The 23,525-nt window shown below is 35.7% G+C and overlaps 1 protein-coding gene and 1 pseudogene across 1 annotated transcript; both read right to left on the bottom strand.

The window, feature by feature from the left end:
• Positions 1-1,745: 1,745 nt before the first annotated feature.
• LOC126625483 (protein DETOXIFICATION 49-like) lies at positions 1,746-2,988 on the bottom strand. The gene is made up of 2 exons (XM_050294567.1): positions 2,966-2,988; positions 1,746-2,847 (listed from the first exon to the last, which is right to left on the bottom strand). The coding sequence occupies exons 1-2, from the start codon at positions 2,986-2,988 to the stop codon at positions 1,746-1,748; spliced, it is 1,125 nt and encodes a 374-aa protein (XP_050150524.1).
• A 2,050-nt stretch (positions 2,989-5,038) lies between these two features.
• Positions 5,039-22,824, bottom strand: LOC126625482 (uncharacterized; annotated as a pseudogene).
• Between the last annotated feature and the right edge of the window lie 701 nt (positions 22,825-23,525).

Below are 23,525 nucleotides of genomic sequence, written 5' to 3'. Positions count from 1 at the left end.
GTATGATCAGATAGAGGCTTGCATATTGATGAATTTATTACGTACATTTGTGCTAGTTTGCACGGAGACTTCAAAACCCTGAAGCGTTGGAGTGTCAGACTCAGACATGCCGATACACCCCGGACACGATTTGGACACGATCAAGACATGGCAAAGGTTTTTTTGAAAACATTTTGGGGCAGTTTTGGAAATATAGAAACTAAAACTTAAAGGCTCCCCGACCTCAACCTAACTTCAGTCCTCTCTTTCTCTCTAATTTGGCGTCTCCCTCTTCAGTTCTCTTCCTCTCATTCGAAGCGACCCCGCCTCCTCTCGTCTCTCCAGTTTCTCTCTCTCTTCAGTTCCTTAACTCCCTTTGGCCACTTGGTTCCGCATCCTATGCGCACTTGCACATCATCTAGCAACTAGTAGGCAACTAGCTAGTTGATTGGGCATTGCTGCAGCACAACAACGCAGGAGTAGCAGCGCATGACATGATCTAGCTATACACATCCTAATTCCTATACACGGGACATGACTCCTCCTGGACTCCAAAATTAAACATTGCAAGTTTTGATTGGGCATTGCAGCAGCACAACAACGCAGGAGCAGCAACGCAGGACATGATCTAGCAGTACACATCCTAATTCCTATGCGCGGGACATGACTCCTCCTGGACTCCAAAACTAAGCATTGCATATTTTGATTGGGTTTTGTGTATTTTGAATTTTTGGTTGACTATTGTCTATTGCATAGATAATAGTTGTCGATTAATTTGATTGGGTGTGCATAATTTAAATTAGATGTTGTTTAGTTTTGTTTACGTATAATGAGTAGTGCCAAAGGGTTTATCTTCTCAAACTCAATCCTATAATATCTTATATGTAATATTTCTTATTGTTTTAATCGCTGGCCGTGACAGTGTCCTTATTTTTTGAGATTTGCCATGTCGCGTGTTGCAATATCTATGTGCTCGTGTCTGTGCAACTTAGTATTGCGTATATTGCTAGGGCCAAAGGCTCAATTTTCTTCATGCTTCTAAACTGTATTGTAATGAATTGGATACCAGCATGAACAGATAGAAGCTTTCACATTGGTGAATTTACCAAGTCATATTTGGATATGCTTATAAACTGGTGTTGAACCCTTCATCAAGTGGGACAAAAAGACTTTCTACTTTTCATTCAAACTTCTAACAAATAGGTACTAGAAAACTTCATATGTGGCATACATATCACTTCATATATGTTTGACATATTTGATAGACAAAAATAATGAAAGAAAAAGCAAGTGTGAAAATGGTATAGCACAAATGAGAGGTTGGCGTATGAAGTTGGCAGTCAAAGGGTAACGGATCCGTAGCCACTTATGTTAGAAGTTAGAACTCAAAACTTAAAATTCCCGAAGCATTTAAGTTCATAAAATACAAACAAACCGCCACAAGATAAGAAACAAAAGCAACATTGATCTTCTTCTATTTCCCATTAATTAGTAGACCTTAAATAAAACAAATTAATCCCACTAAACCCATTTGACCACATAATTAAACAATTATGAACAAAAGCATGTTACTTCCACAAGAATCTGTCAAAAGAAAAAACATTGGTTCTACAAAATATCCCGTCATAAAAAATTCTCAATGTCATTTACTATAGAATTGGTTTTCATTTTGAAGAAAGAAACAAAATTGCCTCAAAACTCCCAAAACAGATACTACTATGTTTCTCAACAGAAAACCTACACCAACAATCGGTCAATGATTACAGTCATACTAGTGATAATTTGTTGCATTCTTGTGTGTTTGGTGATGGACTCAAAGACTCACTAGCTTCATCAATATCTTGAAAATCATCATCGCCATCAATGGTGAAAGTTCCTGTGAGCTCCTTGGCTCTCTGGGCTTGAAGATCCCAATTGGTTGTAAACAAAACAATCAACATGGTCAGAACACATGAGCCTTGGGCTGCCAGAAGACCAAGCCAAAGTCCTCTAAAATCAAACCCTGCATAAAAACTCAACCACACAGCTACAGGCATTCCCACAAGATAAAAGCAACCTAAGTTTATGTTTGCTCCCAATTTAGGCCTAGCAGTTCCCCTCAAAACACCACAACCTGTTGTTTGTGGGCAGTTTCCGAGCTCGCATAGGCCGATAATTGGCAACACCATTGACGTCAATGCAATGATCTCCGACTCTTGGGTGAACATGCTGGCCCAAATGTTCCTCACAGTCACGGCAAACAACAATGCTGAAAATCCCAATATGAAGCTATAAGATAGGCCTACGATTGTTGCAAGTCTTGCTCTTCCCGGGCGGTTAGCACCAAGCTCATTTCCCACCCTTGTTGACACACCAAAGCTTAAAGAAGATGGGGAAATGTATATCAAAGCTGTGGTTTGGATCAGAATTCCCATTGAAGCAACTGTTGCTTGAGGGTTAAGCAACAAACCACATAGCAAAATCATGATCTCATACCACCACCATTCTAAACAAACCGAGATACAACTTGGAATGGCCAAATTCATTAGATTTTTCCACCCTTTAAAGCACTCTTTGGAAAAACCACCCCAAGTTTTCTTGTACACACCCGAGATTGCAATGTAAGCAATCAATGACCCTACAAGGTTGACATTAGTCCAAACCCCGCTTAGCACCACGTCGTTGATCCCGAGATTGAGCACATGAACAAGAAGGTAATTGACGGGAATGTGAAGAACAATAGCCAAAGCTGCACAGAATGTGAGAGGCACGGTTACGGATTGAGTTTGGAGATAAATTCGCAAAGGGTGCAACAGGCTTTGAGCAATGAGGTCAGGAAGAGAGTAAAGAATGTAAGAATGAGCCTCAGTTGCAATCTCATCTTTTTGCCTGTGTTTGTCAGGTTTTTGGGTGGATAGGGAAGTAAGGGCCCAAATTCTAAAACTTCATGATGACAATGCTGCCATGAAACCTTGTAGGACCGTGGAAGTCCACAAAGTCCGTTTACACTCCGAACGCATTGGGATGCATTTTACCATGAAAAATTCACTTCCTGTAATGCCTGTAGATGACATCAGGAAGTGAATATATATTTTGTGATATATTATGTGGTAGAGATAGGTAGACTAAGTTTGTTTTTTTTGTTCGTTTAATTTTGTTGTAATCGTAGTGTTTAAATTCTAACGTAGCCTATTGTTTTCCTTTATGTCTCTCATATACTATTGAATTCGTAACTATATCACTTTGTACTTTTCAATTTTTCTTCGTAAAAACTAGGCATAATTACAAAAAACTAACCTAAGGTGTCATCATTGCTATGTCATTGTTACTATATCTACCTTGCCGCCACTTTTTCCCACTCATCAATGATTGCCTATCATTTTATTATTTTCTTTGGATATTGTACATTAATGACTAACATGCGCAAAACATGCACATGACATACACCTGACATGCACAATATATGCACCTGACATCTTCATGCCATGTGAACAAATAAAAAAAGTAGAAGTAATAGTCAAGGATGGATCTCATAAGTTTGGTGTGTGGTTGGGTTCTCGAGGACTGTCTGAATTATGACTGATGATGGTTGGTTATTATCACACTTTCCTAATTAAGATAATTAATTAGGAAATTGTGCATGTACGGGTTCAATGAGAGGTGATGTATTTATTCATGCTTATCCAAGCAAAAACCACCTCATGAAGTTGTAGAACGATGAAGAAAGGCAGAACTATTAAGAAAGCTAGAGTGATGAAGAAAGGCACAACAATCCCAACTTTCATACAATCTTTTCCGGACGAGCTTCTTCTGGAAATACTCACCAAGGTTGCTTTCCGCTCATTTTGTTACCTATATTCAACAAAAATGGTGTGTAAGAGGTTCAACTAACTTGCCCAACATCACTGCATCTTCGAACACATTAACATTCAGAGATTTGAAAGGGTCAACCTGTTGACTTCATGGAGTAGAGATGAAGAAGTGTACAAGTTCTTGGAACGATGTAGGGAGTGTAACAATCTCGAGGCCTTGTACAGCCAAGGGATGTGATTGTACTTCAGATACAATAATTCCGAACTCAAAATTAAGTCTCTAAAGATGGCGATCCCCATGGGTCATCAAGCATCAACGTATGTCTATGGTGTGATCTTGTTGTGCCACGGGGGGATGAAAAAAAAGAAAAGCTTAAAGCTTCTACATTCTCTCACCCGTAAAAAATTAGTGGGCGTAATGGAGTGTAGAGAAAGAGTTCGACGATTTTTTTGGTCAATTCGGGTGGACAGAGAAGTTAAAGGTAGAATAATAAATTTCACAATGATAATGTTGCCATCAAAGCATGCAACGACTATGGAAGTGCACAATGTCCACAGTACTAGATTTGTTTCTTTTCCTTTACTTTTCTTGAAATTTAGTTGTCATGTACTTTTTGTTAGTAAATGGAAAAAGGAGAAGTTTTTGGTAACATTAATAATGTTTGCTTTCTTAAATGAAAAGATGCACAACACAAAGCATGAACAAAGCATGCTTAAGTCTCCAAACCCGATGTCGTAAGTTCGAATCCTGTAGGGTGTGATTCTGTGTTGTTAATCGCGTTAGGTCCAAATTAGACTAAAATAATAAAGCACAAACCCAAATTTGACCTCCTTTAATGTGCAGAACATGATCAAGTCATGCACATAGCATGTACACACCATGCACACTGGATGCTCACAATATGCACATTTAAAATGTACAGAAAATAACAAACTTTGAAATCTCACTAATCTTGGCAGAATTCCTCATTGATGAAATAATCATGTGGGCTATAAAAGAGACACAAGAAACCATAATGGACAGGAACGACCCATAAAAGAATTGAGTAACGAATTTACAAAAGATATAAGAAAATAAACAAAAGTATTCATTTGGATATAGACCATTCGAAGATTTTTTAGCTGGCCTTTTACAAAAGCCTTCAACAGAGGGTAAACCATTCAAATTGCCAATGTTTCCATAAAATTGTCAACATAACCTAAATAAAAAATCCATCTTGTACAATAATAAATGTGATTCCTCAAGCTCAAAAGCCTTATATGGGCCATCAGTAAGAGCATTGAAGGTTGCAACAGTAGCCATCTAGAACCAAACTTTTCTTGCTCATCTTTCTCAAGAAGTTGAAAGCATCTTTAACTTTGACATCATATGATAATCCATTGAACCCAAGAACATAACAATCCCTCAGAAATGACCTGAGACCACATAAGTGTCACCAATAGAAAGTTGTCTTACCTAAGCATTAAGCAAAGCATGGCAAGTAATCAAATCAAGAGAGTACCCACTTCCCAAAAATCAAATTGATGAACGTAAAGCTCCTCAGTTCCTTATCCATAAACACACAATTACCATTTAGTATATAAAAATGATTTTTCCTTCAATTATCAGTTCAAACCATAAACTACCAATTGAAAGCGTACAATAGAGTGGAGAAGTACAATGGTCCCCCAATGAAATGAAGCATATTATAAGGGAAATCACATTGACAAAAAGAAAATAAATTGTAGCCTAAACAAGAACAACTGAACTAAGCAGGCATAACAGTTTTCACTCCACTCGCTCTAACATAATTGATGCTGAGCAGAAGATAATAACTTTGTGATTCTTAAACACCATATCTCACATTTACGAACCATAGGTACACGAATGTTTGTGCATTGAGCATTTCTCATGTGTTACTATGAGGAAAGAACCACAAACTAAATAAAATACCGTAAGCAGAAGTTTCTCTAAATTATACTCCAAGCTGACTAATTTAACATTACTAGGGAAAAGTATAGAAAATGTTTTTTTTTTTTTTTTAAAAAAAAAACTATATTGTACACCCTTCAAAACCATTCTCAAGTTAAGAGCTTTGAATATTTTTATAATCCAATTTGAATTTCAAGATTAAAGAAGCTTTAAATATGTTGCAAATAATCATGTCAACTATCCACCAATACCAAGATGTAATTTTGGAATATGGAAATCATAACAAACCATATAAACAAGTTTCAATTCACACAACTCAGCCAAAGATACCAAAATTCTTCTCAAATTCTAATGACCTAGAATTCAATTTCACATATCAACTAAAATCAGCTCCCCACTAACAAAATCACTTCTTCAAAAGTGAAACCAAACAGGCAATCACAATAAACTTAAGCCCATTTCTACAATTCAAATTATCAAATTTCATTAGAAAAATACAACAATTTGCAGAAGTTAAGCCAAACATTAAAAAAAAAAAGGAAGAAAGAAAGAGTCATAAAGATCATGAGAAGCAAAAACCAGGGTAAAATGGAATATGGGTTTTACGTGTGCCGTTGTTCATGTTCTAGGTCATCGACGGAGTACAAGAAGGTGGGGGAGGCAAGAGAGGTTTCCTTTCTCTCTCTCTCTCCCCTCTTTGTTTCTCTCTCTACAAAATGAGAAATGAGATTTGGAATTTCTGGTAGCCCATTTATATGGGAGGGCAACTAGGTCATTTCAAGGTGTAGAAAAAAATCCTATTACTGTCCTATTGTTGTGCATGGCGCGAGCATGCTCTGTGCATATTCGAAAAATCCTATTGTTGTCCCAAGATTAAGAAAATGTCTATTTTCTTTTTTTTTAACAAACAATATTATCTACACTAAATGAGAGAATGGGGGTCAGAATGGGCTAGCAATAATATGGTTCAAATTTGTCTTTGGCGAGGATCGAACTTAAGACCTCTCACTTACAAGTGAAGAAGAATACCATTAGACCTTAGTACAAAGTGGCAATAGTAAATTGTATTTAGAATATTAGAAGATCTTATTCCTTTATGATTGTATTACTTGCAAGACAAGAAATCCTATGTAGTTTACTATAATTTAGACACAAGTGATGGAAAATATGCATCATATAAATTCATTAACTCTCTTTATCTCTCTGCTGCTACACCCTATCTCTCCCTTTAATAAAATAAGTTATAACACGTTATTTAGCACGCTCATGATACTATGCTAAGGAAGTGAAAGTTATTCTATTACAAACTCGTTGACAAGATTCATCATCGTAATCCAAGTGCTTCTAAAACACGATCTAAACATGGATATTTTCAGCCAGAATGCATTAAACATTCACCATGGAGCATGAAGCCTAATTTTTTGTTTTCAAATATATGTTCTACTTAAATTATTGTTTGTAATTATATTATATTACTGCTGCTATTGTAATGAATTGAATCTATGTGAATAAGCAAAGAAAAAAGAAGAAAAAAGATTTTTCAACCCTAATCATGTGAGCTGCGGCCTGAAGCCACGCCTCACCACTAAGCCCGCTGAGCTAAGCTACCAAAACCTATAAATTCTTATATTGAAAAGACGTCATATGCGTTGTCTTCGTCCTTTGATCCCAGCAGAAGTCACTAACCTCTGGTGATCGTTACACCATCATTTGACGACCTGTAGTCATCCTTCATCTTCGAGGATGTATTTTCAAGGTGGAAACAAAAGATTCTAGATGAATCTTGAAAGGATTTTTAAAGTTGAAACCTCGACACGTAGTTGAGAAACCCACACTAGAAGTCTAAAATGTTTCCATCGTTGTCTACCATGATTGTAGACCTCAGACCAATCATTCCTCATCAAATTTGAAGTTACCATTGTCAAATTTGATGAATTTCTTGAAAAAAGCTTATCAGGTTTTGGAGTTCCCTATCGCGATCTATGCTCGCTGAAATTGAAGAATCTCGAGGCTGCCTAATAACTCATATATTTCATGCATTTATACCATCCATTTCTAGCCTCTTTGTGATGTTTTTGAGTTAAACCGGTTACATTTTACCTTATTTTGTATTAGTGTGCAGTTACACGTACTTTATGATCAATTTGAAGGCAAAAGAGGTGAAAACATGACATTTTTGGGGCAAATAAAGAATCCAAGGTGAATTTGGTTTGTTAGAAGACCAGGAACAGAATGGGAAAAGAGTTGGGATATCTAGCCTGATTTGGAGGTGCCAAATAAGGCAAAAACGTGCAAAACAAAGGCTAAGTTGCTGGGATCACTTTAGAATATCTTACAGCCCTATTTAGCATATGAATACTAGGGTTTCAGATCACTTTTACACAAGCCCCCTTGGGGTTGCCCAAAGCTCTCTCTCTTCTCTTTCTTTGGCCTTTCTTCTAGAAACAAAATCCTAATTCTCTTCGCCATTTGCTGCCATCGAAGAAACTACACAGTCGCGTTGTTCTTGAAGCAGTTTAACATCAGAATTGCTTTAAGGGGGTTTCTTCTATGAACTTTAGTTTCACTGATGTTGTCCTTGATATTTAAATATTTTGTAATCATGTTGTGTGATTAAGTTCATAGTTGGGGATTTCAATGTAGCCTTGCAAACCTACTATATGTTATTAAGTTAAAGTATTCAAATTACCAATCAGTGTTCTTGTTTCATGCACTGATTTTATAGTATAATTTGTTTGTTAATCTTAATGTTTGATCACCATTAGGGTTGCTTATGAATTGTTTGATCAACGTTATAGTACACATCATGCTTAATCTTGGTGGACATGTGAATGAATGAAGAAACTACTATGCATACATCCCACCATGTGATTTTTTTGGTTCTTTGAAGTTTTCTTGTTCTTAATGGATTCTTACTTACTAATCTAAGTTCAACATCACAACTAGGTTGCATATTAGGAGTACTTGATCACAACCACACATCAAATGGATGATCATAAATAAGTAAAACGAACCCTAGTTGTAGATTGGAGAGTTGAACGCGTTTGACTTAATTTTCATGGAATTGACTTGTAATGGTGAAATCGGTATCCCTAGTTTTGTTCCCATCATTTCTGAATCAATCTATCATTTATCTTTATCTTCTCTTGCATTTTAAGTTACTTTAGCTTACAAAACAAAAATCTAAATTCAGTTTTCATTTTCATTGCTTAGTTAGGGTTCTCATAAAGCTAGTAATTTGTAGAGTTCTAATCAGTCCCTGTGGTTTGACACCCTTACTTGTGCCATTATACTATCCTTATGTTTGCACTTGAAAGGAACACAACACTGCCTCCAGTTGTATTATTCTTGATTTCGACGTTCAGAATCACTGTCCATCATGAAACAAAGGTTCCAGCTGGACCTCGGTTCTCCTTGTTTGAGATCAAATTCCTTGACACCGATTTTGATATTTATGTCACTTCCGTATCCTTCTGCAATGGTTTTCCCTTAAGGTTTCCCAGTGAAACCTAAACCCAACTTTGTTGGGCTTTGATCTTAGTTGGATTTGCAACCAACTCTGGGCTAGCAATCAAACCAACCTGTCCAATTTTCAATTAGGCTTTGTCTATTTGTTATTTTGGGCCTTATTTACTCTTTCCAGTATGAAACCCTAAACCCTATTAATTAGGATTTTTTTTTCACTTTTTCTTTCTTAACCCAACTATTTTCACTAGCTGGCATGCAATCGAGCAAAATCAAAAGAATAATTATTTCTTTTTGGGGTTGAAGCTCCTAATAATTTTGGGCCTGTAGACCCATTCCATGTCAGCGCGATATTTTGGATTGCGACCTATCTTTTCACACAAAGGGCCTCATAGCTACCCACTTTCATTATATTTGTTTTCAATTACTTTATATATTGTCTTGTATATATTGTGTTCATTTGTAGGTATTATGAACCTGAAGTTCATAGTTTTATCTTGAACTTGAAGTTTTGAACAAAGTGCCATGTAAATCTGAAGTTTTCATAAAACAATACACCCATGTAATGTAACCAGAAGTTTTTCAACCATCTTGCATAAACACCACTATTTTACTAACTTCGTACCTCAAAATTCACCTTTGATAGCCCTTTAAGGTCCATCCAAATTGATTGAAAGGTATGGCATTGCCTGTATAATATTGTCCAATGGTAGTGAATAAACCATTAAAGAGATACTTCACTCACCTCGTTCTAGAAGAACGTTGTTGAGCTTTAAAGATATTCGAGCTAATAATTTTCCCGCTGAATCTACTAAAGAAAATTAAGTTGAATTCATTTGCATCACTTCCTATGAAATCCTTGTACAGTGCTTGAAATCCTTAAAATCATTGTACAATGCTTACCATAGTATAATAGTTTGTAATTGATTAAATGTTTTTTTCTTACCACTTGCACATCATGCTTAAAGTATATGTGGTGCCTTCTATCCTTGGTAGTTTCGAATTGTAGTGTGTCATTTTTTTCATTTTTAATATCCCAAACTACTAGGGTGAAGTGGAAGTAATGCTTTATTAACATGAAGACCTTTCCCACTTTGTCAACATTCTCTTCCAAGAGTCTCTTCAATGTTTGATCAATATGCTGCTAATCACTCTCCGAACTTGTTTTCTTCATGTCATTCTGAAATAATAATATAACCTCTTTTTACTGTTTATTAAATTGACAAACTGAAATTTGTTGTAAATAAACTTGTTTACACTTGCAAAGAGGAAGGAAGGAAGATATAGATTTTGCTCTTGTCCCATCTTTGTTTCATTTTTCAACATGATGAAGAAGGACGCATCAATTATATTCGAGTCAATTGTACCATCAATAAAAATGATGTCAAATCTGACTTCAGAACAACAAGCTCATGCGCCATGTTCTATTTCTTTGGTTGCATCCAAAAATAATCTTTTTGCAAGAAAATTAAGTGTTAAATACACATAAGTTCATTGTTTATGGAATAAACACATTCTTTATGAAGTTGAAGAAAATAAGCATACTGTTTATGAAATATAAGTTCACTGTTTCTAGATTATAAGTAACTGTTTTTTGGATTATAAAGTCATTGTTTCTGGATTTTGTTCACTGTTTCTAGATTATAAGTAAATATTTCTGGATTATAAGTCACTGTTTCTAGTTTTATAGTGCTAGAAAGTATGTAGATATCAGGGTTTCGGGATTGTAAGTCATTGTTTCTGGATTTTATAGTACTTGAAAGCATGTAGATATCAAAGTTTCTGGATATAACTAATTGTTTCTAGATTTTATAGTGCTAGAAACTAGCAGATATCAAAGTTTCTCGATTTTAAGAAAATAAGCATACAGTTTATGAAAAGTAAATTCATAGTTAATGTTATCGAAAACTTACATTTCATCCTGTCTGTAATATTCTTTGATTTTCTCTCTTGTCTCATCGTCAAGGAACTTGTAAGCGTTTGTTGTCGCAGGGAAGTAACTGCCTTTATCAGTCTTTGAGCTCTTTGCATTTGTATTTTTTGCAGGCTTTCTTTTTGTTTCTTTTGCAATCGGATTTGCTTTTACCACTTTTGGTTTCTCCTTTGTTTTGTCAACAATTGCCTTCACCTTTTTTTTTTTCAAGCGTTTTCTTAAACCATTGGCTTGTGCTTTTTAGTTTCAGCTATTGGCCTTTCAAGTACTTTCTTTTGTGTTTTGTCAACAATTGGCTTCACCTTTTCTTTGTCAAGCACTGTCTTATTCTTTTTAGTTTCAACCATTGGCTTCTTCTTTTTAGTTTCAACCATTGGTTTTTTCTTTTGAGTTTCGACCACTGGCTTCTTCTTTTCAGTTTCTTGTCCTCCAAGTATCCGTTTTTCCTTCTCTCTTTCAATAATTGGTTCCAAATTCTGCTCCGGCTGTGATATAACAATGGAAGGGCTTTCACTGTCACTAACAGCATATATGTACTTGGCCTTCTTTTTTGGGTTTTTCTGGATGAGGACATAGTCAAATTGTCGAAGGACGTTTGCTTTATGATCATTCCTGGTTCGAATATTTCTAACCAAAGTTCTTGTCCACTTTTTTTCTTCAGCATTTTCTTCTTGTCCATCTTTAGTATTCTTGCCTTTTGGAGTAGCCATGTTAGCAGATGAATCCTCATTCATAGCTTCAACTTTAGAGGTATCTTCTAGGTTGGCAGCTTCTACATATCGACTGTCCATTTGAACATCAATTGGACTTGGTCTTTTCCAGTGATCGCTTCTGGTTGTTTGGTAATTTCTATATCCTCCGTTTTAGCCTCTATTTGAACTTCTTCCATTTGATATTTAGAGACTTCTTCTCGACTCTCCATTTGATCATCAATTGGAACTTCTAGAACTTTTGTTTGATTTTCTTGTAGCTTATTCTTCAGGATTCCAATGTCATTGAGAAGTAGATTCACTTTTCTTGAAGCTTCAGTGTTCTTCAACCATAACTGCTGGATTTCAGCATCCATATCACTAACTTTCTTCTTGTTTAACTCTTTTTCTTCTTGAAGCGTTTCGATATCTCTTTTGAGTTTTCCAGTTGTTTGACTAGAAACTACAGAAGCTGTTTGCAAATTGTCAATTGCATGCATCATCATTTGCTTGAGCACCATTTACCTCATTTGTTCCATGCCCCGTACATTTTTCAAATTGGTTGAACATATCATCAATTATTGTTGTGTCAATACCATCGATGTGAGTTTGATAATCTGGATTGAGCTTTAGAAATTCTTCATTTTACAACTTGTCAAACTATTGTTGGGCTTCATCAATGGTGCTGCACTGATGTGCTTCATCTGTTTCACTTATTTGATCAGGTTCCATCACATCTTTTGTAGCAACAGTGCTCTTTCTTTTCCTTGTCAGTCTTTTCTTTGTCTTTTTGGAAGAATCCTTTACTTTCTCACCAGTAAGATCAGCAATCTGCACATAGTTACACAAGTATTATTTATTAATTCAAATTATTAATGTGCTACTGTTTATGGATTTTCAAAATGAATTCTAATTACATAGCTTTATGGACTGTAAAACAACCGTTTCTAGATTTTATGGTGCTATATAATAAGGAAGTAACACTTTCTGGATTACAAGTAACTGTTTTTGGATTATAAGTTACTGTTTTTGGAGTGTAAGTCACTATTTCTGGATTTTATAGTTCTAGAAAGTAAGGAACACTATTTTTGGATTACAAGTAATTGTTTCTAGATTATAAGTCACTATTTATGAAATTATAGTGTAAGAAAGTATGCAGATATCAAAGTTTCTGGATTATAAGTAACTATTTCTGGATTGTAAGACATTTTTTCTGGATTATAAGTTACTATTTATGTTTACTAGTCATTACCTCAAAATTTTTACCTTGGTCATGTTTTTTAGCACTAGTCTTCTTTCTTTTCTTTGTCGTTGTCTTTGTTTCGCCATTTTTGGAATAATCCTCTCTTTTTTCAATAGGAAGAATCGCACTGGCAATCTGCACATAGTCACACATTAGGGTTGTTTATAATTTTTTGAAAGTTGAATTGTTTCTAGAAATGTAAAATCTAAGCATTATGTGAAAATGATTTTGATTATTAGTTATTACCTCAAAATCTTCAACTTTGATATCTTTAATTGCTTGGTGTATCATTGTTGTGTCCCATCTTCCTATCGTCGGGACCATGTTTTCTTGGCCTTTAATCGTCTCAACAAGGTTTGATTTAAGACATATCCAATACTACACAAATTAAGAAAAGTGAGAGTAGTTACAGTTTGAGAATCATAACAAAAATTTTGTACTTTCAAAACTATAATTCTTATATTCTTACCACAATAAGAATGGTGCAACCGCTGGTTGTTGATTCATCTCCTCATTTCCTTTTCTTGGTTTGTGATGTACCTATCATTGTGAAAAGGTAATCTCTTATACCCTTGGCCCAATTATATTTGCTAATTTCGTCAAACTTTCCACAAATTTGCACGAAGCTCCATGTGATGTATGAGCCAGAGTTTGCAAACAATACTGATTGAATGAGATGTGCACATATGATTGAAGCTGTATCTCTTGCACCTTTTGGAGTTTGGTCAACGAGTGATTTTTTATACTCTTGAAAAATGTGGTTTTTTTTTCACTCGTTCAACATTATGAAAGTACTTCTCGATCAATCTGTCATTCTTACCAGATTTGGAGGATTTTTCGGTGTTTGGCAGTTCCACTCCATCATTGTTCAGTCCAAAGATTAGGGCAACATCATCAGGTGTTATCCCTCTTACATTGTGATCTCCAAATCTGAATGATGTGAAATTAACTACCACACAAATTAAACCCTCTTTTTGACAATTATAGTATGGATAAATAGGGATCATTCTAGGCCGGGGATTATGAGGGACTGCTAATCAACTCAAACTAGACTCAAAAACAGAAAACTAAAATTTAATGACTCAAAACAAACTAGAATGACTCAAAACAGCACAAAACAACCAAATTGACTCAAAACAGAAACTAAGGGTGACTTTGGACGAATTCTAACTAAACATGACTCAAAACACTAATAAGACACCAATTGGACAAATTCTAACCTAAAGACACGACATATAAAAGGGGGAGTTGGTTTTTGACGAATTTAAGACTCAAACTAAAAAGATTTAAGACTCTAAATAACTTTGGACGAAATTGGTGATTTAATGGGTGAGTAGCTAGTTAGAGGGTCCTTCTCCACACATGACACATATGCATACAAATCGATTTCTAGTTATTCTTTCGATAAACCATGAATGACAATGCCCCAAATTAATTATGAGAAGCACAAATTAACTTTCAGATTTTCCTAAATTCATTGTATTGGACTCAGCGACACAACCAAATTATTCTTATCAAGTTCACTACATGAATTGCATAATAGAGATACATATCAAAGATCATTAAGTTCTATGAAAATCATAAGCATTGAAGAGGCATTCGTAACTATGAATTGCATGATACTCCTGCCATTCACTTAACACAATCATGACTAGTGACTTTTACTACTTGTGAATATAAGTTCTGATAGGAGCATATTTATGCGACTTAGTTGGCTTGTTCTTGTGCATTTATGTCGTGTTTCCTTAGTTATTTTAATGTTTAAAGTCATTTTCGTGTGTTTTCAGACTCTAAGTACAAAGTATGCAAGAAGATGCATTTTGGAGGCCTTTGGAGCATGTTTCGGGCTTGGAATGGATAGCAAATGCATGGGCCAAGTGGATGGATGAATTTGAGAACTAAAGAGGCCAAGAATACGAAGAATTATGGTCCAAAAGATGAAGAAAACAGCCCAAAAATCTGTCACCCCAACTTGCATTCCTTGCCATGCAAACCACATAGAATTCCCTTTGGATTCCATGCCATGCTTGATCACTCTTGTCCCCTACATAATTTCTAATTTCATGCTTCAATTCATTTAATTATTACACTCAATTGCTTGATACCTCTTGTTCCCTTCACTCATTAGATTTTAGACAACATTTACATCCATTACATGCACCAATTGATGCTCCATCATTCACATTTGGAATCCCATGCCTTGTGTACCACATGTTGCTGCACCTTTGACCCATTTATTGACACATTTTCACCTCCCTTTCCATCTCTATGCAATGTACACAATCATTCATGCCCCCTAGCTACAAGACCACTCCATTTTACCCTTCACACTTTGCATCATCATTTCATTTTCACCCTTGGACCATTGCACACCACACACACAAATTGCCATGCATTTCATCCTTAACCTAACCTGATTTTCTAAGGTTTTTGGGGCCTATAAATACATGTTTACACCCCTTGCCCAAAGGACAATCCCCCATATTCATCATTTTATCACAGAAATTCGTCCATACACACCCTAGGAAGCAAAACACCCCAAAAACACCATTCTAGTGCCTAGAAAACATAACAGCCACTCCACCTTCTTCCACCCTCTTTGCCTAGTTCTCTACCACTCCCCAACCATCAAACACTCTTCCACTCTCACCCTAAACCCTTCCACAAAATTCCCCATCCATTCTACACCATAAATCCACCCAAAAATCTGTCCACAAGCTTCATGCCGCAAGCAAGGGAAAGGAGGAATCTTGGATGCACTTGCTACCAAGTTGGAGCATTTTAGGTGTTTTCTTTCCTTTGATTTTAATGTCTAATTTTATGTATCTTTGCTTTGTGAGTATGAGGAACTAAACCCCTCTTAGTTAGGGGGTGATTCGAAACTATGTTCATACTTGCAATATGATTTGATTACATCCAGTTGTGATTCATAAGTTGTGAATTCAATTTACTTATCCGTTCATATAAAAACTAATTTGTGTATGTTGGTTAAGAGTGCACGCTTAATTTTCATGCATGAATTTGACGCTAGAATATAAGGGAGTTTCACCTAATCGTTATAAACTTATATTCACAAGTAGTGAAGGTTGCTAGTCACAATCACGTTAAGTAAATTCTTGACATAAGTTTCATGCAATTCATAGTAATGAGTGCCTCGTCAATGCTTATGTTTTTCATAGAACTTAATGATTCTTGCTTGTATCTCTATTATGCAATTCATGTAGGGAACTTGTAGGGAATGTTTTGGGTTGTCGTATGCAATCATCCAACCCAATAACTTGTGGAAAAACTGAGGGTTAATTAGTGCAATTCACGGTTAATTTGGGGCGTTGAGTATTCATAGTTTATTGAAAAGCAACTGGAAATCGTTTTGTATGCAAGTGTGACATGTGTGGAGAAGAACCTCCTAGCTAGCCTTCCATCCATAAGTTTCATTCAAATTCATTTACAATCTGTTTTGTTTTACAAAGTTTATTTTGTTTTCAAATTCATTAAAACCAAAATCCCCCTTTTTACTTTATTGTTTCAAAGTGTTTAATTTCTGTTTTGGTTGTGTTTTAGAGTGTTTTAATTCACCCAAATTTGTCTAAGAATTTGTTTACTTTGTTCTTGTCTTAATTTAATTATTTTCGTTCAAAATCAACCCCAACTTATTTCTTTGAGTCATATTAATTAGAACTTGTCTTAGATTATGTTTTTAAGTGTTTTAGTTCATTAGAAAACCAAAATTCGTCCAAGTTTGTGTGAGAGTCCCAAAACTGCCCAGATTGTGTTTTTAAGGTAGTTTTGAGTGTTTAGGGGCTGTTTTGAGTCTTTTGGTTTGTTTTAGTGTTTTAAAGTATAGTTTTGCATTCTTTGAGTCTAGTTAGTGTTTTAAACTTTGTTTTCACGTTTTCAAGTCAGTTTCCAAGTGATTTAGCAATCCCTCCTAATCCCCGGCCTAGAACGATCCCTACTTACATACTTTACTACAATTGATAAAAAGAGGGTTTAATTTGTGTGTTTAGTTATTTTACGCATCAAGTTCATAACGATTAGGTGAAATTTCCTTATATTCTAACATCAAATTCATGCATGCAAACTAAGTATGCATCCTTAATTAACACACAAGAATTAGTTATCAATCAAATAGATAAGTGAATTGCATTCATGATTTATGAAATTATAACTGGATGTAATCATTTCATATCACATATCTGTTCATGGCTTTGAATTCACCTCTAACTAAAACGAGTTTAGTTCCACATGTTTGCAATTAAAGAAAGACAATTAAATTTAAACATTGAAACAAAAAATATAATACACCTAGAAACTCTCCAACAATCCAAGGGTCTTGAATGGCAAGCACGGCTCCAGGGGTCTCCTCTCCTTTCTCCTTACAAAGCTGCGGCACTAGAGGGATGTATGTATATGAGGGATGTATGACACGAAATTGTGATGGAAGGTGGGTTATTTCTGAGTGCTGCGGCACAATATATTTATAGGGAGAATATAAGGCACGGCATAGTTGTGTAGGAGGGGAATTATGACTCCAAATCATGAAGGAATAAGGACTTTTCAATTTCAGATTCCAGGGAAGAAAAGGATTGGTTTTTGCTTCAGGAAACATCACTTCTAGAAGGGCTAGGTACGACACATTTTTAGGGATAAGGGATAAGGCTTCTAGAACCATGTTTTTAGGTGATCTAATATGCAATTGATTCCCCCTTGCAGCTGGAATTAAGGTAGGATAAGATTAGTATAGGATAAGATAAGATAAAGTTTGTTTGGATAAGATAAGGTTGGATAAGGTTTTGGATAATGTTCATTCTTTTTAGCTGAATCCTTATCTTCTTTGTCTTAAATTTATTTTCTTCATCTTTTCAGCACATTCCTAGCCTCTTGAACTTCAAAAACGTCCATCCACCTTGCTCCATGCATATGCTATCCATTCTTGGGCTAAAACTGCTCCAAAATGCTCCTAATTGCACTTTCTTGCCAACTTTGTCATTTGGACATATAAAACACATGAAAATAGCTTAAATCACTATAATAAACAGAAACTAGCTATGAAAATGCAAGAAAACAAGTTAACTAAATTACATAAATATGCTCATATCAAATTCCCCCACCCTTAGCTTTGGCTAGTCCTCGAACAAAACAAAATAAACAAAATATAACCTAGACCTTCCAATGTTCGCCTCAGGGATTTCCAATGAAACATGACATGTTAAAAATCACTACTCACATAGATTTTGGCCATCCTTACCCTCGAGCACACACTTAATCGTAGTCACCACTCACTAGTTCACATTTGATCAATTAAAACAATGGTTTAAATGTAGTAACATGCCTTAGAGAATTCCCTCAATTCCTCACCAGATATACTCTTTATTTTCACATAGATTTTCTGACTACACTTCCTATACTAGGTATATGTGAGAAGATTGATGTAAACATGTAGACTAGCACTCACATATGTCATAATCAAAGAAGGAACTTTCTGGAATTATCAATATAACATGTATATGATCTCAGGAACGGAATGCCACTACTTAGAAGCAAGAACCAGGGATTCCATATGCTCATACCAATTTCAAACTCCACATATTGAAACACATAACAACTAAGATAAAAGTCAAAGGGTTGTAATGGGACTAAGGATATTGGCTAACAAAGAAAGGTTAAGGATAAACAAAGGTCCTTAAAGCAATAGTTAGCAAAGTAATGAAATTGATACTTAGAATTCACTTTTGAATGCAGCAACCAACTTTAACACAAAGGGGAAATTCAAACAATACTTAGGGCTAGATTCAAACTTTTGGACCCTTTCTTCACCAATACTTGTAAGTTCATCCTCACTTATTTCTCAACTCTTTTCCTTTCTTTTCTCAACTTTTTTTTCTTCTTTTTTCTCTTTTTCACGTTTTTTTTTTCTTTCTTTCTTTTACCCGTGCCCTTCCTTTCTTTTGGCACACTAACCATACATATTTCTCATGAAAAACCTTTCCCTGACACTTGGTTTTCTGCATAATGTCGATAAACAGGAATTCCCTCTAAGTCATGCTCCACTATACTTTAAGAACAAGGGTATGGATAATCCTATTCTAGGCTAGGTAAGGATAATGTGGCTAATAAAAAATATAGGCTAAATAAGGCTCAAAGGGGTTAAACCTACAATACATATGTAAGGGATTAAGGTTTTTTGGCTCTGGTGGTAACTAAATAACTTCATCTTGTTATATGTTATGCACTCAATTTTAAGCTTTGAATGAAACGGGCATGAGTTCTAGTATTTGGAATTATAATGATGAAAACGCATTCTAAGTAGCAACCAAGCAAAGAAATAATGAGATCATGCAATGACTTTAGACAACAAGAAATCACAGATTAATAACTCTCCAAAAAAAGTTTAGGCTCAAGTCTCTTAGGGTTGTAGTGTTAGTTTAAGTTCCTTCCTTCAAGCATGTTACAAAAACTGAATTTTTTTTTCTTCTTTTGTGATTACATGTGAATTCGTTAATGACAACTACAACCAAGTGATAAGAGCATATTTATGTGACTTAGTTAGCTTGTTCTTGTGCATTTATGTGGTTATTTCTTAGTTAAATTAGTATTTCAAGTCATTTTCGTGTGTTTATAGGACCAAAGGGCTAAAGTATCAAGAAGGTGCATTTTGGAGCAGTTTTGGGCATGAAATGAATATCATATGCTTGGAGCAAGGGAGTTGGATGAAATTGAAGACTAAAGATGGCTAGGAATCTGATAAGGAGATGAAGAAATTAAATTCAAAACGAAGAAGATAAGGAATCAGTTCAAAAGAAGAAACATTATCCAAAATCTCATCCAACCTTATTTTATCCAAACCAATCTTATCTTATCTTATCCTATCCTAATCCTATCATGCCTTAAATCTAGCTGCAAGGGGACCTAAATATCTATTTCTAGAAGCTATTTCTAGAAGTATTCCCTTCTAGAAGTCCCAAATCAACCACAAAACACATTGTTTCTAGAAACCCTACAAAGGTGGCGCCTGTTCCCTTCTAGAACGCCTTGCCTTTCCTTGCAATCCACTCTCATTTCCCTCCAATATCTGCCGCACCCCTCTATCCCTTTTCCCTGTTGGATTCAGATTTATTAGGCCTTATTCCTTGTGGATTTGGGTTATACAAATCCTTCTATGAAATTAATTGGGCCAAACTCTTTTCTTGGTGGATTTAAACTCAATGCCGCACCCTAGGGCCCTAATACTTTTAATGTGCTGATTCATAACCCTAATCTGATTCATCCTAGGGTTTGTGCCGTGCCTATATATACATATTTTCAGCCATAAATTCGTGATCATCCCCTTACCATCAGAAATACATTCAATCGCACCCTTCATTCACCATTCTTGCGATCCATACAATTCCACACACATTCAGCCGCAACCTTTCACCCTAATCAGCCATCATTCATCATCCTAAACAAGAATACAACATCCACCACCCCCAAAACCACCAACCACACCTTATGCCGTAGCAAGGAAGAAGGATGAGAGCCATTGGATGTGCCAGCCATTCGAATTAGAGTTGTTGGAACGTTTTAGGTGTAGTCTTTCTTTTGTTTTCAATGTTTAAATTCAATAATCTTTGTTTTGTGAGTATAAGGAACTAAACCCCTCTTAGCTAGGAGGAATTTCGAAACCATGGCTATATTTGCAATATGATTTGATTACATCCAGTTGTGAATTCAATTTACTTATCTGTTTGAATTAAAACTTGTTTATGTATGTGAGTTGAGAGTGCACACTTAATTTACATGCATAAATCTGATGCTAGGATATAAGGGAGTTTCACCTAATCGTTATGAACTTATATTCATAAATAGTAAAGGTTGTTAGTCACAATCATGTTAAGTAAATTCCTGGCATAAGTATCATGCGCTTTCATAGTTACGAATGCCTTGTCAACACTTATGATTTTCATAGAATTTAATGATCTTTGATTGTTTCTCTATTATGCGCTTTCATGTAGGGAACTTTTGAGGAATAATTTGATTGCAATGCGCTAATTCCATTCAATTCAATGACTTAAGGAAAATCTGAGGGTTAATTTAAGCGTACCTAATTAACTTGTGGTGTTGAGGTTCATGGTTCATTGAAAAAGCAACTGGAGATTGTTTTGCATGCAAGTATGTCATGTGTGGAGAAGGACCTCCTAGTTAGCCCATCATCCATCTATTTCCACCAAATTCGTGCAAATCTGTCTAGTTTTAGTTCTTGTTTTGTTTACTTTATTTTCGTCCGAAACCAAATCCCCCTTTTCTTTAGAGTGTCTAACTAGTTAGGATCTGTTTTAGATTGTGCTTTTGAGTGTTTGAGTCAAGGAAAAACTACAATTCGTCCAAATTTGTGTTTAGAGTCAGAAACTGCCCAGTTTGTGTTTTGAGGTAGTTTTGAGTGTTTTTAGCTTATTTTGAGTCTTGTGAACTTGTTTTGAGTCTTTTAAGTTTAGTTAAGTTTTTTAAAGCTTAGTTTTGTCTATTTGAGTCACTTTAAGTGTTTTAGCAATCCCTCCTAATCCCCGGTTTAAGAACGATCCCTACTTACATATATACTACAATTGTCAAAAGAGGGTTTAATTTGTGTGTTAACTTAATTTTCGCATCACCAAGTATTAACCAAAGAGCATATCAACCTTCCACCCATGTTTGTAACTTTCTTTAACAGTCATGCAATTAAAAACCAAATCCTCATCATTATATTGGAAGGTATCCTAAGACACAAACACACAAAAACGACTCTAAACGACTCTTTTTGGGTTTTTCAAAACTTTTTCTAATTTTTTTCTCAAATTTTCGTATTTCTCTTTCAAAACACATTAAAACACTTCAAAACACACTAAAAACGCTTAAAACAGTGAAAAACAACTCTAGAAGGGTTAGGTAATAAAATCCCACGAAAATCAATGAAAAACACTTTGTTTACCCCCCCCCCCCCCCACACTTAAACCAAACATTGTCCCCAATGTTTCAAACATAGACTAACATGCAAACAAAACAACTAACAAACATGACAAATATGGCAAAGTAAAAGCAATAAAGGGTAGAGTTTAAGAATGCAAATCTGGTTATGGAGTCGGAGCTTCCTAGGTCTTCTTTTATTTGAACGCATGGGTTGCCTCCCAAGAAGTGCTTGCTTTAGCATCTTCCAGTCGAACGATACCTCATTTTTAAGCTTCATTGGAGCCCACTGCATGGAAGGGTATTTCCTCCATAACCTGCCCCTCGAAACACTTCATACTTTGGATCTTTGAATGGAAAAAGATAGTGATCCTTCCTGATTATGGTGTTTGCTTCCTTAAGTCAACATGAACTCGCCCAACACCTTGAATTTGATTAGGTACCTGCACCAAAGAAGGTAACATCTTATTATTTGAAATGGGAATTGGAGTTGGCCTAGGTGTCTTACCAATGTACTGCGATGTCGGTTCAAAAGTAGCAGCACTATGAACAAATTCACTATGGGTGCTCTCGGTCAGATTAGGTTTCTTGATGGCAGGGGCGTGTCCCTTGTGCTTTATTCCAATTCCTTCTTCGTTGGTGGCTCGAAATACATTCTTCTTAATTGGTACTGAACGTTCCTGCCCTACATTTCTAATTACATCAATGGCAAAACAAGAACGAACATCATTAGGATTCTCAATAGATTTAGAAACTTTAAAGTTAATCGTATCACCACCAAACTCCATAGTTAAGGCTCCCTTAGCCACGTCAATCTTGGTGTGGGTTGTTTTCATGAAAGGTTGTCCAAGTAAGATTGGCGATGGTGAAGAGTCGCCTGAGTCCTCCATGTCAAGCACGTAGAAATCTGCAGGAAAAATCAAGTGGTCTACTTGCACCAAAACATCTTCGAAAACTCCTTTCGGGTATGCATTAGATCGATCGACTAATTGACTAATAACACCATCATTTTTAAGCTCTCCTAGATTTATAGATGAATAAACAGAATATGGCATGACATTAATTGATGCACCTAAATCTAGCATAGCATGTTCAAACCTTGTATTACCAATTACACAAGGGATAGTGAAACTACCTAGATCTTTGCATTTAGATGGCAGCTTTCTTTGAAACATTGCAGAGACATTCTCACTTACATGTACCACCTATTTCTCCTAAATCCGTTTCCTTGTTGTACGAAGCTTCTTCAAAAATTTAGCATACTTTGGGATTTGATTTATAGCATCAAGGAGCGGGATATTGACGTGCACCTTCCTAAACGTCTCCAGAATTTCATTTTCATCATCTTCATTCTTAGATTGCATAAACCTGTTAGGAAAAGGCACGTTTGGTGTAATAGGGTGAGAAAAACTCGAATTTGAACCAACCTTACCTGTATTGGACAGTTTGGAAGGTTTAGAGGGTTGCGGCAAGGGTTGTTCTACCCTTGTCGTGGCTTTGTCCACTTCTTCTTCTTCGAGCAACAGTGTTTCATCCTCTTTTTACTTTTCTTGGACGTTTTAGGGCTGGTTCCAACCTCTTTACCACTTCT

Source organism: Malus sylvestris, chromosome 6, assembly GCF_916048215.2.
Source record: "Malus sylvestris chromosome 6, drMalSylv7.2, whole genome shotgun sequence".
Lineage (NCBI taxonomy): Eukaryota > Viridiplantae > Streptophyta > Magnoliopsida > Rosales > Rosaceae > Malus > Malus sylvestris.
This window is presented reverse-complemented; position numbering and strand designations above follow the sequence as displayed.